Genomic DNA, 21980 nt, shown 5'->3' on the forward strand with positions numbered 1-21980 from the left:
TGTGGCGATATAAATCATTCTGCGTTTTTATAATTTTTCTATTTATATTTTTTTTTTTGAGTAAACATGTTTACGAAACCAAATTTAATCAATAGGTAAAAACACTCAAATTTTTAGGTTTTAATTTTATTTCAAATAATACAAAAAACTAACGTCATCTTTTATTAATATTTACAGTTAATTTCATTCAATTTATTTACAAAAATAACGAGAATTATTCGTCGTCATCGTCATCTTTACTCTTTAAGCTTCCAAAAACTTGTGCTGGAACATGCTGCTTCTCAATCGGAAGCTCTGTAATACAAAGATAAAAAGTGTTTATATCTAGATTTGAAAAAATACACAACCCAAAGTAAGGAAACTTACCTTCTGCGTCTCCGTTCTCACTTCCATTCTCCTCGTCATCGTCATCTGCATCCATATCAATATCGATCTCATCGGGATTCATGACACGTTTGTCATCCTTACCACCTTCAGTGGCTCCACGTACGAAATTAATCGTGTGAGCAGAACGCTGGATCTCGGGTTGTGCAGCGGTCTCTGCAGCCTTATTGTCTAGAATTTTCATGGCGTCCAAAGTATCATTTACCTGGCTGGTAGCGCTACTCAGCATCTGGGCTGACATCATGTTAACTTGTGTGTTGTACAATGCCTGAACACTGCGCTTTATCCTCAGCATTTCACGCATCGTATCTTCGTTACCATGGCTGACTTCGAACTCTTTCCAAATTTGCCAGAAGTTGGCAGTTACCTAAAACATAATTAAATCAGTATGAATAATATAAAAGATTTTCCCTTTGGTCGTGAATTTTTTTTTCTACCCACCCTGGGATCGCAAATTTGACTGCAATGTGCGTAAATAGCTCTGGCTCTGTCCACTTCACCGAGTTTTGTTTCCATTTCTGCAAAGCGCAAGCACATCTCGCGAGTGCTCTCTTCATTAAGAACTTCAATAGCCTTCTCGTAAATTTCTCTCGTTTTTGGAACGCCGTAGATATCGGCCGCTTTCTTGATATAAATATTGAACATCTAAAAATATTAATATCAATCATTAAAATAGTTCCGTATAAATAGTAAGATACATTGAATGAATAAAAATTTATATTCAGTACCTCGAATTTTTCTTCTGGCAAAACAGCACTAGTTGCCCTTTCATAAACAGCCATAGCGTGTCTAGATAAACCATGTTCCTCTTCCAATTTAGCGTAAAGAAGGTACAAAGCTACATCACAAAAATAATTAACTTGAGGATATTAATTCCAGTTCTTTAGTAATAAAATAGTTGCATTACCTTTTGCATACTTTGCTGGACAGTGTTCCAAACACTGCTCAAATAAGTCACGTGTTCTCTCCAATTTTGATCCACCATACCGTTTTAGGAATTTAGTTAAATAAGTATTCCAAATATCAAACACATTTGGCCACTTGAACAACGCAATACCTTTTTCGTAAGCCTAAAAAAATCAAAATTTCAAAAAAGTGAATCATTATGAATGCAAAGTGTACGCAAAAATATTCACATAATTTTAATACTCACTCTAAACGCTTCTTCAAAGTAATTGTTTTCCTCCAGGAATAAACCATAATTTATAATGATTTGTGGTGTAGCGATTTTCAAATCTATTATTTTATCATACACAGCTTTGCAGGTCTACAAAAATTGTTATAAAACTATGTATTGGTGTACTAAAAAGTAATAATAATAATAATAATATTTACAGTAAAATGTTACCTTGAACGTTCCAAAACTCTCTTCAAGGTCGGCATACATGGACCAAACCTTCAGAGACTTGTACAACCGCATCTGTACAGTTTCGGTTTCATCATGATAAGCAACTTTTCTTGATGGCATAACCGTGGCACGATGCATGAGCTTCAGAGCATCTTTGTAATTTCCATGCCTTATTTCCATTTCAGCCCACTCACACCAAACCGAAGCTAAATCATCGACTTTCATGTATGGAACGAGCACTGCTTTCTCAAATACGGTTCTGGCATCGGATATTTGTTCATTTTTTTCATAAAACTTTGCAAAGGCCACCCATAAACTGTGCAATTTACCAACCGCTATCTGTGGTTTGACTATTTGCACGGCTTCTGTGTATGTATGTATGATCTGAAAAATATTACAAATTTTGTTAAATGTCGTGGATATTGGAAATTCTTGTGATATCATAAAAAGCTTTTTTTTAATGTTACATCACGAGGTCGGCCTTCATATAATTCTACTCTCTTATGCCAGTCTAGTACGTTGTGAGGGTTTTGCCTTAATGACACGGAGTTCAATAATAATAATCTCCTTTCCATTAGATTTTCAAACCTTGCTAATCTCAAGTCCAAATCAATATCATCTGAAATGAGCAAAAAAATGTAGACAGTTTATAAATACTATGAGATCATAAAATTTCCAGATTATTTGATCATATTTTCACCATCTTCTGTAGGGTTGTCAGCAGCCTCTTCCATCCTTTTTTTAAGACTGAGTTCTTCAAACTGTGCATAAGCATCGAAAACTTGAGAAAAATCCCTTACAGTAGCCACAGTTTGAACAGCTTCTTCATAAATATCTCGGGCCTAAAATTTAAATGACAAAGATGGTCAAATGGTTCCGGTAAAAAGTTGAATAAAATTAATTAAAGAGTGAGGTTTTTTCATACCCGTTCGAAAAGACCACTTCTAACATAATAATCTGCCAAGGCATTCCACAGTGGACCAGCTTGATCCGTGTAACGTCTCAAACCTCCTCTGATAATAGCATCGACATTAAGAGATTTAATTTTTGTAGGATTCTTTGATATCAAATCGCAAAGTTCGTTCCACAACTGGTGCTTGGATTTTCCATGTTTTGATACAAAATCATTCTGATTAACTATGTAAGTTAATTTCATGGCTGCTTCGTCCAATCTTTCGATTGATATCAAATAATCAATGTACTCTTCAGTTTCTTCTGGTGCAAGCTACACAGGCAAAGAAATTATGAAATTCGAAGAAAATTCAAACAAATAAAAAAAAGGCTTTTGACAGAAAAAATTGCACACCTTTAGATATCTTCTAAACACTCTAACCGCAGTCTCATGGACTTCGTGCTGCTTAACAAACTCGATGTACAGTGGCCATACTCTGTGATGCTGAGTGATGGGAAGAGCTCTGAGAGCGCGGTCAAAGACATGCCGCGTACGCGTGACGTAGCCTTGATCTGTCATCAGTGCACAATAATCCATCCAAATACGCGGCATTTTGTGCATAAACACCAGAGCTCTTTCAAATGTGTTATTTACGACTTCGAAAAGAGAATCCGTGATGCATCGACCCTTCAGCTGCTTAACTCTATTTTTCAGATAGTTGTACCATAATTTATAACTGAAAAAATTGTCACACTATTAGTATTGCCGTTGAAGAAAAAAACTGAATAAAAATCATCTAATTATGATCACCTTCCAGGCAGCTCTTTCAGCGCTCGCTCGTAAACAATATTCAAGTTTGGGCTCTTTGTAGTTCTCAAGTGGTCAATGTATCGCTGCCAGTGTTTGACAGAGTATGGATTCCTCAAGATCTCTTCCTCGTAAGGTAGATCCTCTTCATTCTGCGTGGTGGAAAAAAAAAATTAAATATCGTATTAACATTGTACTTGGTTGTATTGGGTAAACATTTGGCATGAAAATTTCATGTATTTTGTACTTACAAATATGTAGTGCTGCTCTGGCCGCTCCATTTTTGAATGGTCAGGCTTTGCGTTGTCGACAACACCCATTGAAACTGCGAAATTATCGCATTATTTACAACTGACAGATTAATCAAGGAAATTATTATTGATATGTTCTACGTATGCTTATGCGCTGGTTAATGTTTAATTCGAAGGAGGTTATGTTTTTTACTAGAGGGGGAATGGAGGGGAGCAGACTCCCCCCCCCAACACAACACTTTCCCCACGTCGGAGAAATTGGCGCGTTTTTTTAATAAATAAGGGTTATTGGGTTATTGTGTCGGCGACACTGTGCCCAAAAGTAAAAAGTGGTTGACGTACTTATTATAAGAAATGTAGTGTAGTATAAATAATATAACTTTTTGCACCAAATTGCACTATAAAAAGATAATTAACTATTTTTGCTTCAAAGTTAATTATAATTTAATGTAAGCAGAAGGCAGCAACAAAATTCACAGTTTAAATGTTTACCACAAACCTATGATCTGTATTGTATGTTAAATTGTACTTTGTGGTTCTACTTTTTGTTTTTTTTTTTCAATAAGTTTTTCAATACAGTTGTTTATAAAATTTATCTATCCAAAACAAACTTTTTTCCTCTAAATACAATGACTTATTTTTCATAATCAATAAATATTTCCACAATTTTTCTGTAAATTATAACGTTGACGTATACAGCGGATACACTAGAGTTGCGTTGAGAATTGTTCACAAAAAAAGCAACTTACTAGCTTTAAATAAGGTCCCTTATTGGACGGTTTGATGCGTCTCTTGCATTCATTGGAAGATTAGCATGAGTAAAAACATCTTCTGTGACCACGATACCGAACCGTAACTGTTATACCTTACTTACAGAGAAAAATTAAGACTAAAAGTAGGTAAAAAAATATACGTACGCGTAGGTGTCAGTGGGTGCATGTACGGAAGATTAAAAAAGCAAGTGTAAGAGGCAGCGATCTTAAAAGTGGCCACCGATCAAGCGCGCGAAATTTAAATATGGTACTTGCAAAAAAAATACTAGTAAAAATTAAATTATTGATCAAATGATAAAAGAAATACAATTGATAACGCAATAATTATCCAAGACGCATTCGAATCAACATTTCTCTTCTAAAATCTCAAATGCAAACATATATGAGTATACGCTGAGGTACTTTATTTAATAGGTACCTACTACCTAGTCTGTTCTTATTCAGTCTCTTGTAATAAACGAGTTAATGCATTGCGCTTGTCTCTGTCTGTCTCTGTGGTTGAGAGAACATCAGCAAAGCACCTAGTGCTAGTAAGAATAGTAAGTAACCTCTTTTTATCGTGTATAAGTACTTATATACATAAAATTTGCTTGCTTGCATTGACGCTTGACAGCAGCTGTCGTTTGTAAACAGAGTTGCTCCGAAAATGTTTAAAAACTAGGGATTACGTATTCCAGAAGATACACATATGACGATTTGCCCTTTCGCTCGCTTGTCACTCTGATTTCTCTATTGTCTTGATTGAGAGTGTGTATATCGAACGTACATACAGGGAACCGACGACATCAGTGTTTTTTAGTGATACAAAAAACATATTATATCAAGAAATCTGTGAAGGATGACAATGGGCGATGATAGTCCAGTAACATCACTTGTTCTTCCAGTTATTTTGCGCCCTATTTTGGCAAAGGTATTTATTACTGTTGTTTCATGTAATTATTTTCCTAAACAAAACGCAAGTGCAAACTATCCTTAATTCTGTTAAGGATTTGTTAAATTTTTCTTTATTTCTTTAATTAAATTTTGTACAGATTTTCAACTATTGATTTTAAAAATTTGATCCTTTAGATTAGTTGAAAATTTCAGTAGTTAATAACCAAAAGTAATGGTAGAAAGGTTGTTTATACTGTAAAAAACTTAATAATAAATCATGTTTTGACTAACATAAAAAAAAATACAAACTTTAGCTCTTTTATCTCAGAGTATTTCTTAAGAATTGAAAAGCAGAGAAAGTCCCAACAGAGAAAGTAGGCAATAATACATTGCTCAAGATGCAGTGTCACTTATAAGTGAATTTTCTCTTGTAGTTAGAGAGACAAAACGTCGCTGCAGCTCAAACACTGCGAAAGGCATTGTCAAATGCCGAGCATAATCATCCAGGAATTGCCTATGACCTAGTCATGGGTCTTGTGCGTAGAGCAGACCTTAACCTGGACATGAACGAAAGTGTTTTGCGTCTACAAGGACTTGCTTCCGATTGTGATGGTAATTTCTACGCTTTTTTTATTTTTTCTCTTTTCTAATTACTGTTCTTCATGTTTTAAAACGTAAATGAGCTTATATCGGTTAAATTATACATTTAATTTGATTCTAGTTGTGGAGTACCGGACTGGGCGCTCAGAAAATGCATTTCTAGAACTTAACAGAAAATCTACTTCCCTGAAGAGGATATTGAGCAGGATTCCTGACGAAATTACCGATCGTAAAACATTCCTTGAAACAATCAAGTAAGTTGAACCAAAACATGTTGAAAGTTCAAATTATTTTATTACAATGCTTTCTTCAGTTTAATTTGTCTTTTAATTATTTTTTTTAGAGAAATTGCTAGCGCAATTAAAAAGTTGCTCGATGCCGTCAATGAAGTTACAGGATACATACCGGGATCTACTGGAAAGCAGGCCCTAGATCAACGTAAAAGAGAATTCGTTAAATATAGCAAGAGATTCAGCAACACATTGAAGGAATACTTTAAAGAAGGACAGTAAGTATACGTTTTCAGTTAATTACAAAATAAAGTTTAAAAAATATAAAAGTACTTGATTTTTTTTTCCAGAGCTAATTCAGTATTTGTAAGCGCCCTGTATCTGATTCTTCAAACAAATATGATTATGTTGACCGTAGAGGATAAGTGTGAATAAATTATTATAATATAGTTATAGCAATGTTTCATTATAGATGTGCGATTTTATTAACAAATGACGTTTTCACGCATATATATATATGTTTAATTAATTTACTAAAAAATGAACGTTGTTTCTTTGATTGTTATTTATATAAAGGGTATAGCATTCCAAAATGAGTTGAGAAGAAAGTGATAAATGTACAGTCTCCGTTTAATAAGAAGAAATAAAAATTATTTTATTGATAACAACTTTATATAAATGCACTGCAGTTTTCATATTGAAAAAATGTTAATGACTTAGCTATCTACATCCCTTGCATTACTAAGTAACACACTCAATGGGAAGGTCAATCGGACAATTTGCAAACACTTTTGCAGTTCAAGCTCTTTTACTATCAGCAAACACTCGGACGATACTGCCAACTCCACTGATATTATACAGTTTTTCGTGCCACACCAGTAAATGTCCACTACTACCTTCACTTGGCAATTCAAAACCTCGATATATGTACTTCATCAGAGTATCCATAAGGTTCTGGTCTAGCTGTGCTATACAGTCTTCCATTTGGTTCGTTTTTATACTTAGTAATACTTTTTGTGTCAAATTCCTTGCATTATCCTGAAACGATAACATTGCTCATGTAAGTATTCAAAAACTTGGATGACACACAAAGTCCAAATACTACTACAGAGGTACTGATAACAAATGACAAAATAAACATTATGACTCATGCAGATAAAACATTTTGATGGAGTATTTTCTGCTGGCTATATACAACAACTACAAAGCACAAAATTACTCCTCTGTTTTTGATCTGAAGTTAAAACAAATCTAGTAAAAAAATGAAATAGTCATGAAATCGAAATCTTGACCATACAGTGCTCATAAGTAGGTATGGGAGCACAAGGAGATTAAAAATATAAAGTCTGACTCATGATACAAGTAAAGCTTCCTTTTTAGGCTTAACTGGGTTGGACATTGAGGTTATTATACCTTCACTTGCTGGTTTTTGCTGCCAAGCGGTGCCGACTTGAGAACCGAGATAAGTGCCTCGGCATGTTTGCCCTTAAGAAAAGCGTTAAAGAAAACAATTTTTGAGAGAAATAATAAAATAAATGTCACATGTACACACATTATACACTGTGATCATGTAGTACGTAAAAAAGGATATTGGCTAAGGAAGGCGAGAATTTCGTTCTCGTCGGGTCCGGTGAGCGTGCCGTCCGGGTCCTCCTCCTTAAAATGATTCTCAAACTGGTCGACGTCGATCTTCCGGAAGCCCGTGCCCGACGTGTCCTTGATCTTCCTACCATCAGATTTTGACATTTTTTTCACAACCTCTGTTTTATCACTTCTTGAGTTGTTTTTGTGCCTAACGTGAGTCAAATACAAAACAAAACGGAGTCGTCGTCGCTGTTGCTCACACCCGACTACCTGAGGCTTTGGCTTTAAATACACACTCTGCACTATTTTAATTGGACGATGCGATGAAAAAAATAATATACCTAAGTATAGGCACCTATTACTTGAAAGGGGAGCTGCCTTTGATATGACAGCTTTTAATATAAGTAGATATGACGCAGAAGAGAACTGTTGCAATTCTTCCTGCAGTTGATCCGCTGCAGACGCTGCACTGTACTGTTGATTTTTTAACAATGGGCTATACTACCTACTGCACGAATAGAATTAGGGATCAAAGCTGATAAATATAAAAAGTGATAAAAATCTTGGGCAGCCCATCTGCTTCGGCACCACCCTCAATCGCGCTGCAGTCACTTCAGAGTCACTTCACAAATTCACATTTCACAAAAACTTATTCACAACTCACAAGATCAGTGCGTAACTGCGTGGTCGGCCGTTGGTACGGCATGTTCCTACCCTATAGTGTTAATGGTAAAAAGTCTAAAGTACTGAAATTTTAAAAATTATGGTCGATTTTATATAGCCATATAACAAAAGTGGAATATTTATACTTTTGGAGGTCGATTTTTGAATAAAAGATATGTTGTAAACTTGCCGCAAATAGCACAGTACGCGTTAACTTTTTATTTCATATAAATAAAATTAGTTGCGGCTAGTTTATATGTGATAACATAGCTCTACTGTAAATAGTATTAATTATTTGGATCAGCGCCATCTAGCGGTCGTTGTTTTTTGGCCAAAAGTGGCTCCTAAAATTCTCAATCAGAGCAATCAGGATTAGAGCCATTTAGTCAATTATAAACCAGCCGCAACTCATGATGAAAGTATAAAGTAAAAAAATAACAATATATCTGTTTTTGGCGGCAAGTTAACAATCTATTTTTTACCAAAAAATTGACCTTCTATGCATTTATACTTTTAAAGATAAATTTTCGAGTAAAAAATAGATTGTTAACTTGCCGCCAAAAACACATGTATTGTTATTTTTTTATTTTATAGCTACACAATGAGTTGCGGCTGGTTTATAATTGATTAAATGGCTCCACGCGCTAAAGCTCGGTTTCAGAAGTTTAGAGGCCACTTTTCGCGCAAAAATGAATACCGCTAGATGGCGCTAATCCGAATAATTATTACAACTTACAACTTACAGTAGAGCCATTTAATCACATATAAACCAGCCGCAACTAATCTCATAAATAGAAAATTGAAAGTTAACACCATATCTGCTATTTGCGGCAAGTAATATACTTATCTTTTATTAAAAAATCAACATCCAAAAGTGTAAATATTCTACTTATGTTAAATGGCTTACAAAATCAGCGTTGGGTTAGGCGGATTCAATATCGGAACTTTTTCCCTAGATCGTATAAATAGCTATACGATCTAGGGAGAATGTTCCGTCGAGCAGACAGCACAGCAGTGAAGGGGCATTGCCAAAGACGCGTGAAAATTAAAAATTGTAATATTATAACACAAGTGCCTATCACCCAATGACCCGGGGCGCTAACTGGCCACTCTGTTAAATAAATAATTTTTAATAACACAAGCGCCTATCACTCAATGACCCGGGGCGCTAACTGGCCACTCTTTTAAATAAATAATTGTTAAAATAACACAAGCGCCTATCACCTCATGACACGGGGCGCTTACTGGCAACTCTGTTAAATAAATAATTATTAATAACACAAGCGCCTATCACCCAATGACCCAGGGCGCTAACTGGCCACTCTTTTAAATAAATAATTATTAAAATAACACAAGCGCCTATCACCCAATAACCTGGGGCGCTTACTGACAACTCTGTTAAATAAATAATTATTAATAAATAACACAAGCGCCTATCACCGTATAACCTGGGGCGCTAATTGCAAATCTAATAAATAAATAATTATTAATAAATATGTCAAGCACCTTTTTCCTGATGATCCAGGACACTTATTTGCAACACTATTAAATAATAAAAAGTTGATCGATAACATATGTAAACATATCACAATTTTGATTGCCTATCTAGTACGACAAAGATCTTTTTAAATGGCGCTCTTATAATTTCTTGATAATTTATTATTCAATAGTAGCCAGTAAGCGCCCCGGGTCATTGGGTGATAGGCGCTTGTGTTATTAAAAATTATTTATTTAACAGAGTTGCCAGTAAGCGCTCGAAGTCACTGAGTGATAAGCGCTTGTGTTATTTTAATAATTATTTATTTAAAAGAGTGGCCAGTAAGTGCCCCGGGTCATTAGGTGATAGGCGCTTGTGTTATTAATAATTATTTATTTAAAAGAGTGGCCAGTAAGGGCCCCAAGTCATTAGGTGATAGGCGCTTGTGTTATTTTAATAATTAATTATTTAAAAGAGTGGCCAGTAAGTGCCCCGTGTCATGAGGTGATAGGCGCTTGTGTTATTTTAATAATTAATTATTTAAAAGAGTGGCCAGTAAGTGCCCCGTGTCATGAGGTGATAGGCGCTTGTGTTATTTATTAATAATTATTTATTTAACAGAGTTGTCAGTAAGCGCACCGGGTCATGAGGTAATAAGCGCTTGTGTTATTTTAATAATTATTTATTTAAAAGAGTGGCCAGTAAGCGCTCCAAGTCACTAAGTGATAGGCGCTTGTGTTATTAATAATTATTTATTTAACAGAGTTGCCAGTAAGCGCCCCGGGTCATGAGGTGATAGGCGCTTGTGTTATTTTAATTATTATTTATTTAACAGAGTGGCCAGTTAGCGCCCCGGGTCATTGGGTGATAGGCACTTGTGTTATAATATTACAATTTTTAATTTTCACGCGTCTTTGGCAATGCCCCTTCACTGCTGTGCTGTCTGCTCGACGGAACATTCTCCCTAGATCGTATAGCTATATATACGATCTAGGGAAAAAGTTCCGATATTGAATCCGCCTAACCCAACGCTGTACAAAATCGACCATATTTACAAAACTACAATATTTAGACCTTTTACCATTAACTCATAATTCATGATTCATGATTCCTTCCGAAGTTCCGAATCCCGCAAACTTAATAAGATATATAGCTGGTTAGATCAGTTAGATGTGTAGTGTTAGTAAAGGAATATTAAATATTTTGTACAGCAATTGTAAAACGCAGCAATTGTTTACAAAAACAGATCTTTTAAGTACAACTCACGTTTCGTTACAAGTAAATGATTCGATCGATAATGAGAAGGTATCCTTGAGAATTTTTCTTCTCTCGTCGAGGAACTTTTTTTTTACAATTCTTTCTCAAAAATTGAATCTGCATAATGGACGGAAGTTCTACAATAAGAATGTAAGCTTTTGTTTTTATAGTTTGCGGTGTGGTGATTACTTAAAGCACTAAAATACACCTTGCCTTGTTTCTTGCGAAAACATCTAAGTGATGCCTTGTTTTTGTTTTCCAGTAATGTAAACAATACTGCCCAAGAGGTTAATTTGCCCGATGTGGTTGACAGTTTGCAAAAATTAGCTGTGGACATGCCTGAGCAAGATGTTATTCCGACTCTTGGACAAAGGCGGTCTTTGAGAAAGCGAAAACCTAGAGATCTTGACGATATTAATCTCAACAGAAGGTAGATCTTGTTCATAAAAAGTGCATGATTTTCTTCCTCATAATTATCTTATGGCATTATACGTTAAAATTATTTTGTAGGTGCAGTTTGCGACCGAGAAAAAGGAGTTATGAAGAAATGGAGACAGAAGACCAGATCAAGGGTTATTATCTTGATAAGACTATTAAAAAGCACACCAATTCGTTAGAAACTATTTTCGAAGAGCAAGAAGACTTGACTCCACCTCCTAATCATATGAGTTCCAAGAGGTTCAAAAGAATGATCCAGTTCACAACAGAACCAACGAGATCAAAGATAAAAAAGCGGAAAGAAAAGGTTAAAAAAATCTTTGGTTCCAAACTAAATTTTAAAAAAAGAAAATACGTTTCTATGAACACTTTGCTGAATAAGCTTAATGGACTGCAAAAAGATGTGTCTGTTCAAAACCCACAAGAAGTCTGATAGTCTTAGTTATGCACTATAAATAAGTAGAAGTCTATCTGGATAAGTAAGTCTATCAGTAAAAATAAGGATTTGTAGGGTTTTTATGAATCAATTTTTACATTGTTATTTATCCTTCGTTTATTTGTCATGCTATTACTCTTTGTCCACTTTCATTGATTAAGTAAGAATCATCACGTTACAAGAAAAAAATAACTTGAAAGTGGTTTTTATAAAAACCTTTTTACTAAACATATATATACATATGAATTTTTTATTAGTTCTTAAGTACGAAACTTGATATAAACACATGTTCTATAAAAAAGTGAGTTGTATTTGTTTATTAAAAGAAAAATATGCCTAAAAAATTTTTTTATTAAGTACACTTGTGAGAAACATATAAAAATTTTAGTGCAAACATGAACAATTATAAACTTTTAATGAAAATCACGTAGTTACTTTAAAAATACAAGACGTTTCGTTATCGGCACAGCCACTGTAAGTCTTAAACATATTTTTATTTTCTTGAAAGTCTTTGCTATTTGTATTGACGCAGGCACACCTGTGTTTTTTTGATCCCGGCTCTGTGTAGAATAACCGTGGTACACCTATCCAGTTTCTCGCGATACCACCACTAATAAAAAAAAAGGGAAAATAACTTTTCCTGGCTCATTGTGGTGAATCGTAAATGAAAATAATTTCCATTACCTGTTTTTTGTGCACCACACTCTAGTTCCACTATCTGGATTCCATTCAACGTTGCAGGGTGGAAATTTTGATTTTTCTTGGTCTTCATTCAAATCATTCTTTTTAGCGATTTGTATTCTTTCTTCTAAAATGCTTCTTTCGTTAGTTGGTTTTCCATTTTTATCGTAATACCTACCAACTAATTTTCCTGCAGAGAACACCGTGTATTTCGTCAAAAGGAAAAGATAAAATATACTTCAAATTAAGAGATGGTTGAACCTTTACCTTTGTAAACATATGTCTTCCTATAAAACTCCAGCCAAGTCATTAAAGATTGAATTTGCTTATTTGTAAGACTCGAAACATCATCCGTTAGGCCACTTTCGGTAAAATCTCCCGTGATAAATGCCGCAGAACCATCACGTCCTACGTTGATAAAATGTCATTACAATTACTTTCAATACTTTCTAAACATTAATGTTTTCCTTACAAACCTGTAAACGCATGGTAAGATTGACCAGGACCATAATGTTTTTCTCCCTTTGTTACATCAAAAACTTGGCCCAAGATCGATAAGTACAAGCCACCACTATCTAAATCGGTATACTTTTTAAGTGCACTTGAGGTAAATAAAATCTCTCCGTTTTCTAGAACAATTTCATTGGAACTGTTGGCATCGTATAAAAGCCGTAGAGCCTCGGCATAGTAATGTTTCACATAACTTTTGACGTAAAAGTAATAATTACTCGAATACAGCATGTACACTGCCGATCCGAGAAATAACAGCCAAATAGATTTTGGTGACATTTTTATTTATTTATTTTTTTTTTTGTAAAATTAATACATTCGAAAACTCGAAGAAGAGAACATCAAGAAGATAATATTACTGATCGAGAGAGATCAAGGAATAAAAATCAAGGATCAAGTCGGAGTTAAACGTACATACATACGTAAGCAAAACAAAATCATGCGCCATCTGTGCAGGATAACATTATACTTCTCTGATGTTGATATCAGGTATCAGATCAGCTGATTTTATTTACCATTTGAGTTAAAAGACAAGTCCTCCCCGTCCCCCGCCCCCTTGTCTTCCCCTTAATCACCAAAACATCAAAATACATCAGGGCTAAGGTGCACGCAGGTAGTCTCTCGAGATATCACTAATTATGGATCATTTAAATGCAATAAAAGTTATTGATAAATATCAAGGGGGAACAATACGATTTGTAACGCATTTTATTGGTGAATGATTAGTGTGCTGTACATTACAGCGAGCGTGTGTGTAGTTTCTTTCTCACATTTTAATACTTCTGTAACCTTGGAGCAGAAAAAAAATCAACTATTTAAACTAATTTTTTTTCCGAGAGAAAAAATTTGGACACCATAAAGTGACAGCAGTCAACAAGGTATTTTTTTTTTTTTTTTTTAATCATTCACCAATTTTTTCTCCTCTGGTTAACGATTATTATATTTGTCTTATTTAATCAATAATTGAAGCTTGTTTAAACAACTGTAGACTTTTCATTAAAAATACGTACTGCACTATTGTAAAATCATTTCTTAATCTTGTACATTTCTAAGATGGACAACAATAATGTATGACTTGTTTGTTTTTAATAAAAAATATTAAAAGTGATTGTTCTCCAATTCTCTTTTATGCATGAATCATTGTATTGTTAAGTCTCACTTGTGGATTACATTGTTAATTTTGTAATGAAAGTTCATTTTACACGACCAATTTTATCAATACTTCATCAATCAAATTAGTGATCAAGATGCCAAGCTCAAACCTGTACGCCATCAACCATGAAGGCAGAATTTTTTATCTCTCCACTACTGGAACAATGTGGAGAGAGTTTATGTACGTGGGCCTTGAGTTCAAACAAATGTCTGCTGCACCTCATTTTATGTGGGCCATTGGGAGCGATCGACAAGTTTATGTACACGTGCATGGCCTGGATATTCCAATAAGGATCAAAGAAGAAGCTTATGAAAATGAGGTAAACAAGTTACGATGTAGTAAAGTCAGTTAATTATGCTCTGTACTATAATATTTTGATAATTGTTTTAGCGTTGGTTACCTATTGAAGGCTTTGGTGGAAAGTTACTGCCAACAGACAGATATCACTTTTCCAATCAAGATGGTACTGTCGATCGTAGCCGTGACAAAGTTAAATTACCATCCATGGCATGGCAGTGGGAAGGTGACTGGTGTATCGAAACAACCTTAGATGGACAACCATTAGATCATGATGTAAGGAAAAAAAAAACCACGAATCTTTTTGAAATTACCATTAGTTCAATTAATAATAATCTGTTGCATGTTTTAAACAGGGCTGGACTTATGCTGTGGACTTTCCTGCTACGTACACTCCAAAAAAACAATGGAAATCGTGTGTTAGAAGAAGGAAATGGGTACGTTACCGGCGCTACAGCGCTATGAATTCTTGGTGCGCCATTGCACCTCTCCACAAGGATGCAACAAAAGTATGAATACTGTTTTAATTGACACTTTTTTAAAAACTTATTTATGGAAACTGTATTAACGAATCACTTTCAGGAACCTTTTATAGACGTTTCGATTGGAGGTCATCAAACACCAGGAGGCAATCCAGGAGGACTTATAGTTTGGGCAGTAACTGCTCATGGGAGGGTAAGATTTTTGTTTCAATGCATAAATTGATGTTCATTGATAAGTTCTACTAGTAGAAAATGTCTAACTAAATACAATTAAATTAAATTATGATTAGCATTAAATGAAAGGCTTATTTAACAAAACATTGTATGCAGGTAATGTTTAGAGTTGGTGTTAGTACAACATCTCCTGAAGGATTACGATGGAGTGCGATCAAAATGAACTCAGGAGACGAAGCGGCTCAAGTCAGTGTTGGAGCGACAGGATTAGTTTGGCTGACGTTATTGAATGGAAAAGCTGTTGTACGTACTGGAGTCACTAGGGAAAATCCAATGGGTATTTGTAATATTTTTCGTATTTGAAAAAAAAAAATAATAATAAAGCCTCCAATTGAATTCACGGATTTTTGAATTAAAGGAGACGAATGGATTGAAGTGGAGCCACCACAACCCGAATTGCGTCTTACTCAAATTAGTGTTGGCTGTGATGCTGTGTGGGCCGTAACACACGAGGGTAGTGTTTGGTTTAGAAAAGGAATAAAAGGTGAAATGGGAGGTGTGTGCGAACAGCTAGCTGTTGGAACTGGTTGGGTTGAAATGTCCACTAAAATGATACTAGTTTCTGTAGCTCTAAACGACCAGGTAAGTGGAGCGGCTGTAGTTTGACTTTTTGGAGCTCTTAAGTTGTATTAATGTAAAACTTGAATCCCACAGGTTTGGGCTATTGGACATGAAGACAGGTGTTTGTATTATCGTACTGGTATTACGCGATCGGAATTGACTGGTAAAAAATGGAAAGCGATTAACGCGCCTTTTCAGTTGAGTAGAGCGAGTAGCAATGCCAGCCTATCTAGCAACAGACATAGTATTTGTGGTACTCCTCGCCAACAGCGTCATGCTTACGGTTCTCTGGTGAGTCGAAATAAAATTACGTGTTATAAATGTTGATTTTGGAAGTAGTAATTTGATTTTACGATGTTATGGGTAGCAAAATCAAAGGCCTTTGAGCACTAGTGAAGCTTTAATCAGGGAATGGGAAGATCAATCGAGATCAGCCCCTGCACCCACTTCCTTGAAACTTTTTCAAAAACATCACGAGCTACCTGAAAATAGTATTCAAAAGTCAAATAAATCAATAACTAATCAAAGCCAAAGTACAAGGTGAGTTTTCAGAGTAATGAAGAATTTAACTTTTTATTTACTCCATGTGTGTAATATTTTTTTTCTTCTGTAAACACAGTTCTGCAGGATCTTCCGAGCTCAATGATGTAAACGATAGTGTAGCTAATATAACGATATCCAATGAAACTTTAAATAAGAGTGGAGAGTCCATAATTGTATCTGGAAAGGGAATGGGCAGCACAGTTAAGGTAAATAAGTAAATAATCAAATGCCACAAGAGCAAGTAGGGAAATTTCGGTTTGGGTCGTAATGTAAATGCGATCTCAAGCTTCCTTTACAAAGAAATTTTTTTTGAAAAAGGTTGTAAACATAATTTTCAGGTCAATCCTGGGTCATGGAGTCCAGTACACTCAGTCGGGTCGATGGTTGGTGCCGAGGCCAATCCAGAAACTGATGGCAGTATATTTGACCCTGACTTGACTGGAGACACGGGTGTGTTTGGGGAAGACGAAAGTAATTCTGCTGTTTATTGGGCTGAATGTGATATGCTTTGGTGCAGAGTTGACGCTGGTGCGTGTTTACTGGACCCAAATAATCCGCCAAAATGGTAACTATACCTTGAGCTTTAGGATGTGTAAAATGTATTTTTATTTTTTCAATGCAAGCATAAAGGTGTGCTAACTATGCAATGTTAATTTTTACAGGATATTAGAAACAAATGGTTCGTCGCAAGGTGAAACAGCCGAACCATGGAGAGTGCATATTTTGAGTGAATTAAAAAGTAGAATGAAAAATGTTGATTTTGATTTCTCGCTGTGTGAAAAAGCCATTGAAAAGTTAGTAAGTTTTTACTACCAAATAATAAAAACAACAAAAAAATGGTTTAAAAAACAACAGTTTTTATCCTTTTTTAGATCCTCGTGGGTAAAAAATGGCGAAGCCAAATGTAAATTAAAAGGTTCAGCTACTTTTGAAGAATGTATTGTAGAACTAGAATGGATAAGTAGTGATACTGGTTCATTGGACTCTGGCACTGTGACAATATTAAATCCTGATGGGGCAACTGCTCTTGTAATTTTATTCAATACTGATTATTTTCATTTTATTCGACACAATTTATTTCCTACTGAAACTCGTAAAATTATGATTATCAGGTTCAATTTCCCATATCAGAGATAGTTTGTGTGGTTTGCTGTAGCGAACCGGGCAGTCCTCGTCTAGCCATTCATACTCCTAGATTAAATAAGTCGAAAATTCTGAGATTACAATTTGGCAGTGATGCAGAACTTGAAGATTGGATAGCACATCTCACTTCTGGTAACTATGCATATTCTTTTCTCAGATCAACAAGATCTTTTATTTCTCAAATCACTACAAAATTTAAAATTGATTCTAGTATCTTGCCAAATGAATAATGCATTTGGGCCACCGAGTTCGAATGCTATTTGGGTTACAACTGCTTTGGGTGATGTTTTCGTGTACGACCCAGTTCTTGCAGAGGTACAACTTTAACATGTCCTTTATGGAACTGAATCTTTTAATAAAACCAAAAACGTATAATATATTTATCAATAGGAAAATCAGTATTTAGAAGGCTTGTACAGTCAAGAACTCGACGTGGCAGGAAAAAGTTTGCCCTTTGAAAGTATTTTACACAATGGTTTTGGACCTGGAAGCTCTTTACACGCGTCAGTGTGCATTCATAATGATGCAGACAGGTAAAATGAATATAAATTAAACTTGAAAAGATTTTCTTGAATATCTTTTTGAAGCATGTATGTTTTTTCCAGAATATCGTTTAATTTTGTTTGCTTCTCGTCGACCACCAACAAATACAACAAGAGCATAGAGAGTAACGACGTTGCTTTTCACTTTAATCCGCGTCTGAGTGAAAATGTGATCGTCAGAAACACGTATCAGAACAATCAGTGGGGTGACGAGGAGAGAGGTGGTGAAAGTCCGCTCAGAGCTGGCTCGGATTTTTCTCTGATAATCAATTGCGAAGAGCGGGGATATCGGATTTTCATTAATAATACCGAGTTCACGTTTTTCTGTCACAGAATACCACCACACAATGTAACTCATTTGCGAATCAAAGGAAAAATGACGTTGTGCAGCGTAATTTATAAGTCAAAATCTGTGAGTTGACTCATTGCGCTCACTTTTTTTTTTTTTTTTTATTCTCTCCGCACAATAGCTGTTTCAAAATGTTTTTACTTAGGTGATTATCGAGCCAATATCAATGTTCTGGAGACAAATGGGAGGACACTTGAAGAAAGTTGAAACTTGCAATTCGGGAGTGACTTGGGGTATCGCTTACGACAGCACACCTTGGGTTTATACAGGCGGTTGGGGTGGCACTTTTTTAAAAGGTAAAAACAGGCGATTAATTTTTTTCTCTCCTGTTGTTATCCTTTGTTATTTTATGTTTTTGTCTTTAGGCTTAGATTTTAGTAATACTGACGTCAATCCGATGATAGATACGCATAATTATTACATTTACGAAAATCAGCGCTGGAATCCAGTGACTGGCTACACATCTCACGGCCTGCCAACGGACAGGTACATGTGGAGCGATGCTTCCGGACGGCAGAAGCGTACACGAGAAAATACAAAATTACTGTCTTGCCATTGGCAATGGGTAACGATTATTTTTTACCGAACTTTTTTTGTTCAAGCAAGTATTAAGTGATGTATTCTTAAAATATAGTGTGTGCACGTATTTTAGGTGTCCGAGTGGATACTGGACTTTCATACTCCAGGAGGAGTCGATCGCGATGGTTGGCAATACGCGACGGATTTTCCATCCCAATATCACGGAAAGAAACATTTCACGGATTACGTAAGGCGAAGAAGATGGTTTAGAAAATGCCAATTAACCACTTACGGGCCTTGGAAAGAACTAGGAAATACTAAATTAGTCGACGTGTCCTTATTTGTACGTAATGCGCGTTGTTTTAGCAAAAAATATTCTTAAGTGTTTTTAGTTAGCAAAATAAAATTTCAAATGCGTGTTTAGACCTCTGATGATCCAGATTCAGATTCACCTATTCACGTATGGGCAGTTGCTACAAATGGAGAGGCATTATTTCGACGTGGTGTTTCCAAATTTTGCTTAACGGTACATTTAATGCAAAAAGATGTCGGAATCGTCATCTTATTCAAGACAACTTACATGATAATTTATTTCAGGGTGTTTCGTGGGAACATATTCCCAGCGATCAACCATTGATCAATATTTCAATTGGTCCTAATGGACAAGTTTGGGCTGTTGGCAAAAATGGATCGACTTACTGGAGGTTTGGGGTTACTCGTAGCAAACCAACAGGTAAAAAATATCACATTAATTGTAAAACTCGAATAACAAACGTTATCTTGCAATTATTATTATTTATTTATTTATTTTTTTTTTTTTCAAAGGGGAATCTTGGCAAAATGTAGAGCCACCACAAGGAATGCACATAAAACAAATTGCAGTTGGTTCAAACGCAGTGTGGGCCCTGGACAGTTTGGGAAAGTTATCGGTTCGCCGCGAAATTCAGCCAAACGTATTTCCCGAAGGCACACATTGGCAAACAATAACTTCAATGATAAACGATCCCATTCATATCGGTGAATATCATTCATGAATGCTTCAAAATCTACATACATGCGACATTCCTTGTTTCGATACAAATTCTATTTTGATTCTTTATTTAACACAGGTGTTAACACTGAAACCGTAAACACTGAACTTTCGATACCTTCGCCTATACGTAATTTTTCTGCAGAACTGCTAAGCTGTTCGTAGTCTATTTTATTTTTCTTTTAACACTTTTATTCTTCTTTTATGTACTGATTCACTTAATTTTTACAATAGAAATGGATTTGAAATGTGAATATGTTTTTTTTTCTTTTTTTTTTTTTTTCCTTCACAGACGTCTCTGTAGCAAATGCCAAACAAGGATTTAGGCATGTTGCAGTTGGCCACATTCCCGGACAAGTTTGGGCGGTGGCGGGAGCTGGACTGGTGTGTCGAAGGATCGGTATTACAGATGACAATCCAGCTGGTTCTGGCTGGGTCACAGGCGTAGGGGTAAGTTTGAAATAATACATGTTTCTCCATGCGGCAATTTTGTAATGTGATAAAGTGTGGAACCACGTATTATTTTCAATTATTTTCTTGCACAAAGCCGAGTCGTGAACATTTACGTCTACCATCACCCACGAACGGGAAACATTTGCCATGTAAATAAATATGTGATCTGGAATATTCTTTACTTTTCGGTCCTAGATACGTACTGCACCATATTAAATATTATTAAAAGATACATTTTAAACCAAAAATCTCATTTTGGAATACTATTACTGAAAGTGGTTTATTTTTTTCTCTTCAAGATACGAATTTCCGTATGTTTTTAAGAAATTAAAAATATTATAAGGTGAGAAAGTCGCATTTTATGATAACGTTTAGTATCAAATTTTTATTTTTACTATATATTTGATTTAATACGAATCTCCAAACTTTGATGTATTAGTTTATTACAATTAAAAAACAGTGAAATGAATAGCCTCTTTAGAATAGATTATCTTACCACTTGATCGGCTGCAAGCTCCAATCAATCAGATCACGAATAGGCTAGGTTCTCGTGACAATATTTTATAGTTAATTAGGAAATCCGAAAAACTGAGGTTTAAGAAATTTATTTCATATATACTAACTTTCAAATAACAAAGCAGCAGTTTTCGATACTAGTGCAACGACTTCATACACTATATAGAACGTCCAACATGGGAAAATTATTTTTTTGAAAAATTGTTTAAAAAAATACACGTTTTAAAAATAAAAATTAATCCTACAATACAATTTTTTTTTGTATTAGACAAACGTTAGTAATTGGCGTTAATCAAAAATAAAATTCGATTTTATTAGTAAAGAAACGAAAGAATGTAAACAATCAACATATTATTAGTCAGTTTTAAAGTACAAAAGTTTACTGAACAATGAAAAAAGGATTAAAAATATAAAAACGTATACGATTTTAGTAGTAATAGCAATGATGAGAATATTTTCCATTATTAGTTTAAAGTAACAAGATAAATATAATAAATATTTAGTATTAAAATTCGACAATATTTATTTATAGAGATATTTACACAAGCATATTTCGATGGTATTTTAGGCCAATTGGCAGTACATATCTGTTGGAGGACTCGTGAACAAAACAAGTTAAGTATCTTGTATGACTTCAATGTAAGAAGTATAGTTTATCTCGATACCAAAGTCAGCTCATGCAGTAAAGTTGCTGCGCACAAGGTTGAGAGTATGAATTAACAATAATTTAGAATTTTAGAATTTGTAAATAATATTCTTACAAATTTTCAAAGAAATATTTAATCTTTTCCTACGATCTTATGTAACTGTGAATTTCATTTAATAAGTAAGTAAAGAAGAGTAATCTATACCAATGAATTATATTTTTAATAAATTGATATTAAATTTTTTTTATTATTTATTAAATTAATTTTTTAAATTTTATAATGCATATGACTGCTTTTTAATATATAT

General features: G+C 34.8%; 6 protein-coding genes across 9 annotated transcripts; 3 read left to right on the top strand and 3 right to left on the bottom strand.

Annotated features, from left to right (window-relative positions):
- Nucleotides 1-53: 53 nt before the first annotated feature.
- On the bottom strand, nt 54-3840 carry fand (Pre-mRNA-splicing factor SYF1 fand). Its single transcript, XM_014347973.3, has 13 exons — nt 3683-3840; nt 3435-3583; nt 3039-3360; nt 2658-2957; nt 2433-2574; nt 2200-2351; nt 1733-2116; nt 1538-1651; nt 1292-1454; nt 1113-1222; nt 826-1029; nt 367-751; nt 54-294 (listed from the first exon to the last, which is right to left on the bottom strand). Exons 1-13 carry the CDS (start codon nt 3749-3751, stop codon nt 215-217), a joined length of 2574 nt encoding a protein of 857 aa, XP_014203459.2. The 5' UTR covers nt 3752-3840; the 3' UTR covers nt 54-214.
- Nucleotides 3841-4888: 1048 nt separating this feature from the next.
- Nucleotides 4889-6804, top strand: Ccm3 (programmed cell death protein 10 Ccm3). 3 transcript variants are annotated; one of them, XM_089592697.1, is made up of 6 exons: nt 4889-4994; nt 5089-5365; nt 5763-5940; nt 6050-6182; nt 6272-6436; nt 6509-6804. In XM_089592697.1, exons 2-6 carry the CDS (start codon nt 5294-5296, stop codon nt 6591-6593), a joined length of 633 nt encoding a protein of 210 aa, XP_089448823.1. In that variant the 5' UTR covers nt 4889-4994; nt 5089-5293; the 3' UTR covers nt 6594-6804. The 3 variants fall into 3 exon arrangements, with proteins under 3 accessions (XP_089448823.1, XP_089448822.1, XP_014203472.1); XM_089592696.1 differs by having other exon boundaries at nt 5133-5365; XM_014347986.3 differs by having other exon boundaries at nt 4890-4994; nt 5228-5365.
- Nucleotides 6676-8381, bottom strand: Arpc5 (Actin-related protein 2/3 complex, subunit 5). Its single transcript, XM_023391665.2, has 3 exons — nt 7751-8381; nt 7572-7645; nt 6676-7196 (listed from the first exon to the last, which is right to left on the bottom strand). The coding sequence occupies exons 1-3, from the start codon at nt 7902-7904 to the stop codon at nt 6957-6959; spliced, it is 468 nt and encodes a 155-aa protein (XP_023247433.1). The 5' UTR covers nt 7905-8381; the 3' UTR covers nt 6676-6956.
- Nucleotides 8382-10922: 2541 nt separating this feature from the next.
- LOC106635825 (uncharacterized) lies at nt 10923-12648 on the top strand. Its single transcript, XM_014347976.2, has 3 exons — nt 10923-11289; nt 11402-11569; nt 11650-12648. Exons 1-3 carry the CDS (start codon nt 11264-11266, stop codon nt 12008-12010), a joined length of 555 nt encoding a protein of 184 aa, XP_014203462.2. The 5' UTR covers nt 10923-11263; the 3' UTR covers nt 12011-12648.
- Nucleotides 12353-13483, bottom strand: LOC106635824 (neuferricin). The gene is made up of 4 exons (XM_014347975.2): nt 13171-13483; nt 12962-13102; nt 12698-12884; nt 12353-12623 (listed from the first exon to the last, which is right to left on the bottom strand). The coding sequence occupies exons 1-4, from the start codon at nt 13481-13483 to the stop codon at nt 12437-12439; spliced, it is 828 nt and encodes a 275-aa protein (XP_014203461.2). The 3' UTR covers nt 12353-12436.
- Nucleotides 13484-13812: 329 nt separating this feature from the next.
- On the top strand, nt 13813-21980 carry Pex23 (tectonin beta-propeller repeat-containing peroxin 23). Of its 2 annotated transcripts, XM_089593059.1 has the most exons (26): nt 13813-14082; nt 14441-14676; nt 14748-14930; nt 15011-15163; nt 15237-15329; nt 15467-15647; nt 15729-15952; nt 16025-16222; nt 16299-16471; nt 16551-16680; nt 16813-17039; nt 17137-17268; nt 17347-17503; nt 17587-17749; nt 17829-17932; nt 18008-18150; nt 18223-18571; nt 18654-18804; nt 18874-19073; nt 19161-19370; nt 19452-19553; nt 19625-19760; nt 19853-20044; nt 20137-20214; nt 20350-20507; nt 21595-21980. In XM_089593059.1, the coding sequence occupies exons 2-26, from the start codon at nt 14452-14454 to the stop codon at nt 21643-21645; spliced, it is 4113 nt and encodes a 1370-aa protein (XP_089449185.1). In that variant the 5' UTR covers nt 13813-14082; nt 14441-14451; the 3' UTR covers nt 21646-21980. The 2 variants fall into 2 exon arrangements, with proteins under 2 accessions (XP_089449185.1, XP_089449186.1); XM_089593060.1 differs by lacking the exon at nt 20137-20214 and having other exon boundaries at nt 14444-14676.

This window comes from Copidosoma floridanum, unplaced genomic scaffold (assembly GCF_036245765.1).
Source record: "Copidosoma floridanum isolate Cflo_tuat_1 unplaced genomic scaffold, Cflo_Japanese_pri ptg000019l, whole genome shotgun sequence".
Taxonomy (NCBI): domain Eukaryota; kingdom Metazoa; phylum Arthropoda; class Insecta; order Hymenoptera; family Encyrtidae; genus Copidosoma; species Copidosoma floridanum.

Bases quoted from the DNA above. Each gene is read 5' to 3' on its own strand.
- fand (XM_014347973.3), bottom strand. From the start codon at position 3,751: ATGGGTGTTGTCGACAACGCAAAGCCTGACCATTCAAAAATGGAGCGG. The intron at 2,958-3,038 runs GTGTGCAATTTT...TTGCCTGTGTAG, and splicing joins TGTTTAGAAGATATCTAAAG to CTTGCACCAGAAGAAACTGA. The intron at 1,652-1,732 runs GTAACATTTTAC...CAATTTTTGTAG, and splicing joins AGAGTTTTGGAACGTTCAAG to ACCTGCAAAGCTGTGTATGA.
- Ccm3 (XM_089592697.1), top strand. From the start codon at position 5,294: ATGACAATGGGCGATGATAGTCCAGTAACATCACTTGTTCTTCCAGTT. The intron at 5,366-5,762 runs GTATTTATTACT...TTTCTCTTGTAG, and splicing joins TGCGCCCTATTTTGGCAAAG to TTAGAGAGACAAAACGTCGC. The intron at 6,183-6,271 runs GTAAGTTGAACC...TATTTTTTTTAG, and splicing joins ACATTCCTTGAAACAATCAA to AGAAATTGCTAGCGCAATTA.
- Arpc5 (XM_023391665.2), bottom strand. From the start codon at position 7,904: ATGTCAAAATCTGATGGTAGGAAGATCAAGGACACGTCGGGCACGGGC. The intron at 7,646-7,750 runs AATATCCTTTTT...ACGCTTTTCTTA, and splicing joins AATTCTCGCCTTCCTTAGCC to AGGGCAAACATGCCGAGGCA. The intron at 7,197-7,571 runs GTATAATAACCT...TTATCGTTTCAG, and splicing joins GCAAAAACCAGCAAGTGAAG to GATAATGCAAGGAATTTGAC.
- LOC106635825 (XM_014347976.2), top strand. From the start codon at position 11,264: ATGGACGGAAGTTCTACAATAAGAAT. The intron at 11,290-11,401 runs GTAAGCTTTTGT...TTTGTTTTCCAG, and splicing joins GGAAGTTCTACAATAAGAAT to TAATGTAAACAATACTGCCC. The intron at 11,570-11,649 runs GTAGATCTTGTT...ATTATTTTGTAG, and splicing joins GATATTAATCTCAACAGAAG to GTGCAGTTTGCGACCGAGAA.
- LOC106635824 (XM_014347975.2), bottom strand. From the start codon at position 13,483: ATGTCACCAAAATCTATTTGGCTGTTATTTCTCGGATCGGCAGTGTAC. The intron at 13,103-13,170 runs GTTTGTAAGGAA...TTATCAACGTAG, and splicing joins ATCTTACCATGCGTTTACAG to GACGTGATGGTTCTGCGGCA. The intron at 12,885-12,961 runs GTAAAGGTTCAA...TGTTCTCTGCAG, and splicing joins GAAGACATATGTTTACAAAG to GAAAATTAGTTGGTAGGTAT.
- Pex23 (XM_089593059.1), top strand. From the start codon at position 14,452: ATGCCAAGCTCAAACCTGTACGCCATCAACCATGAAGGCAGAATTTTT. The intron at 14,931-15,010 runs GTAAGGAAAAAA...TGTTTTAAACAG, and splicing joins GACAACCATTAGATCATGAT to GGCTGGACTTATGCTGTGGA. The intron at 15,953-16,024 runs GTAAGTGGAGCG...TGAATCCCACAG, and splicing joins CTGTAGCTCTAAACGACCAG to GTTTGGGCTATTGGACATGA.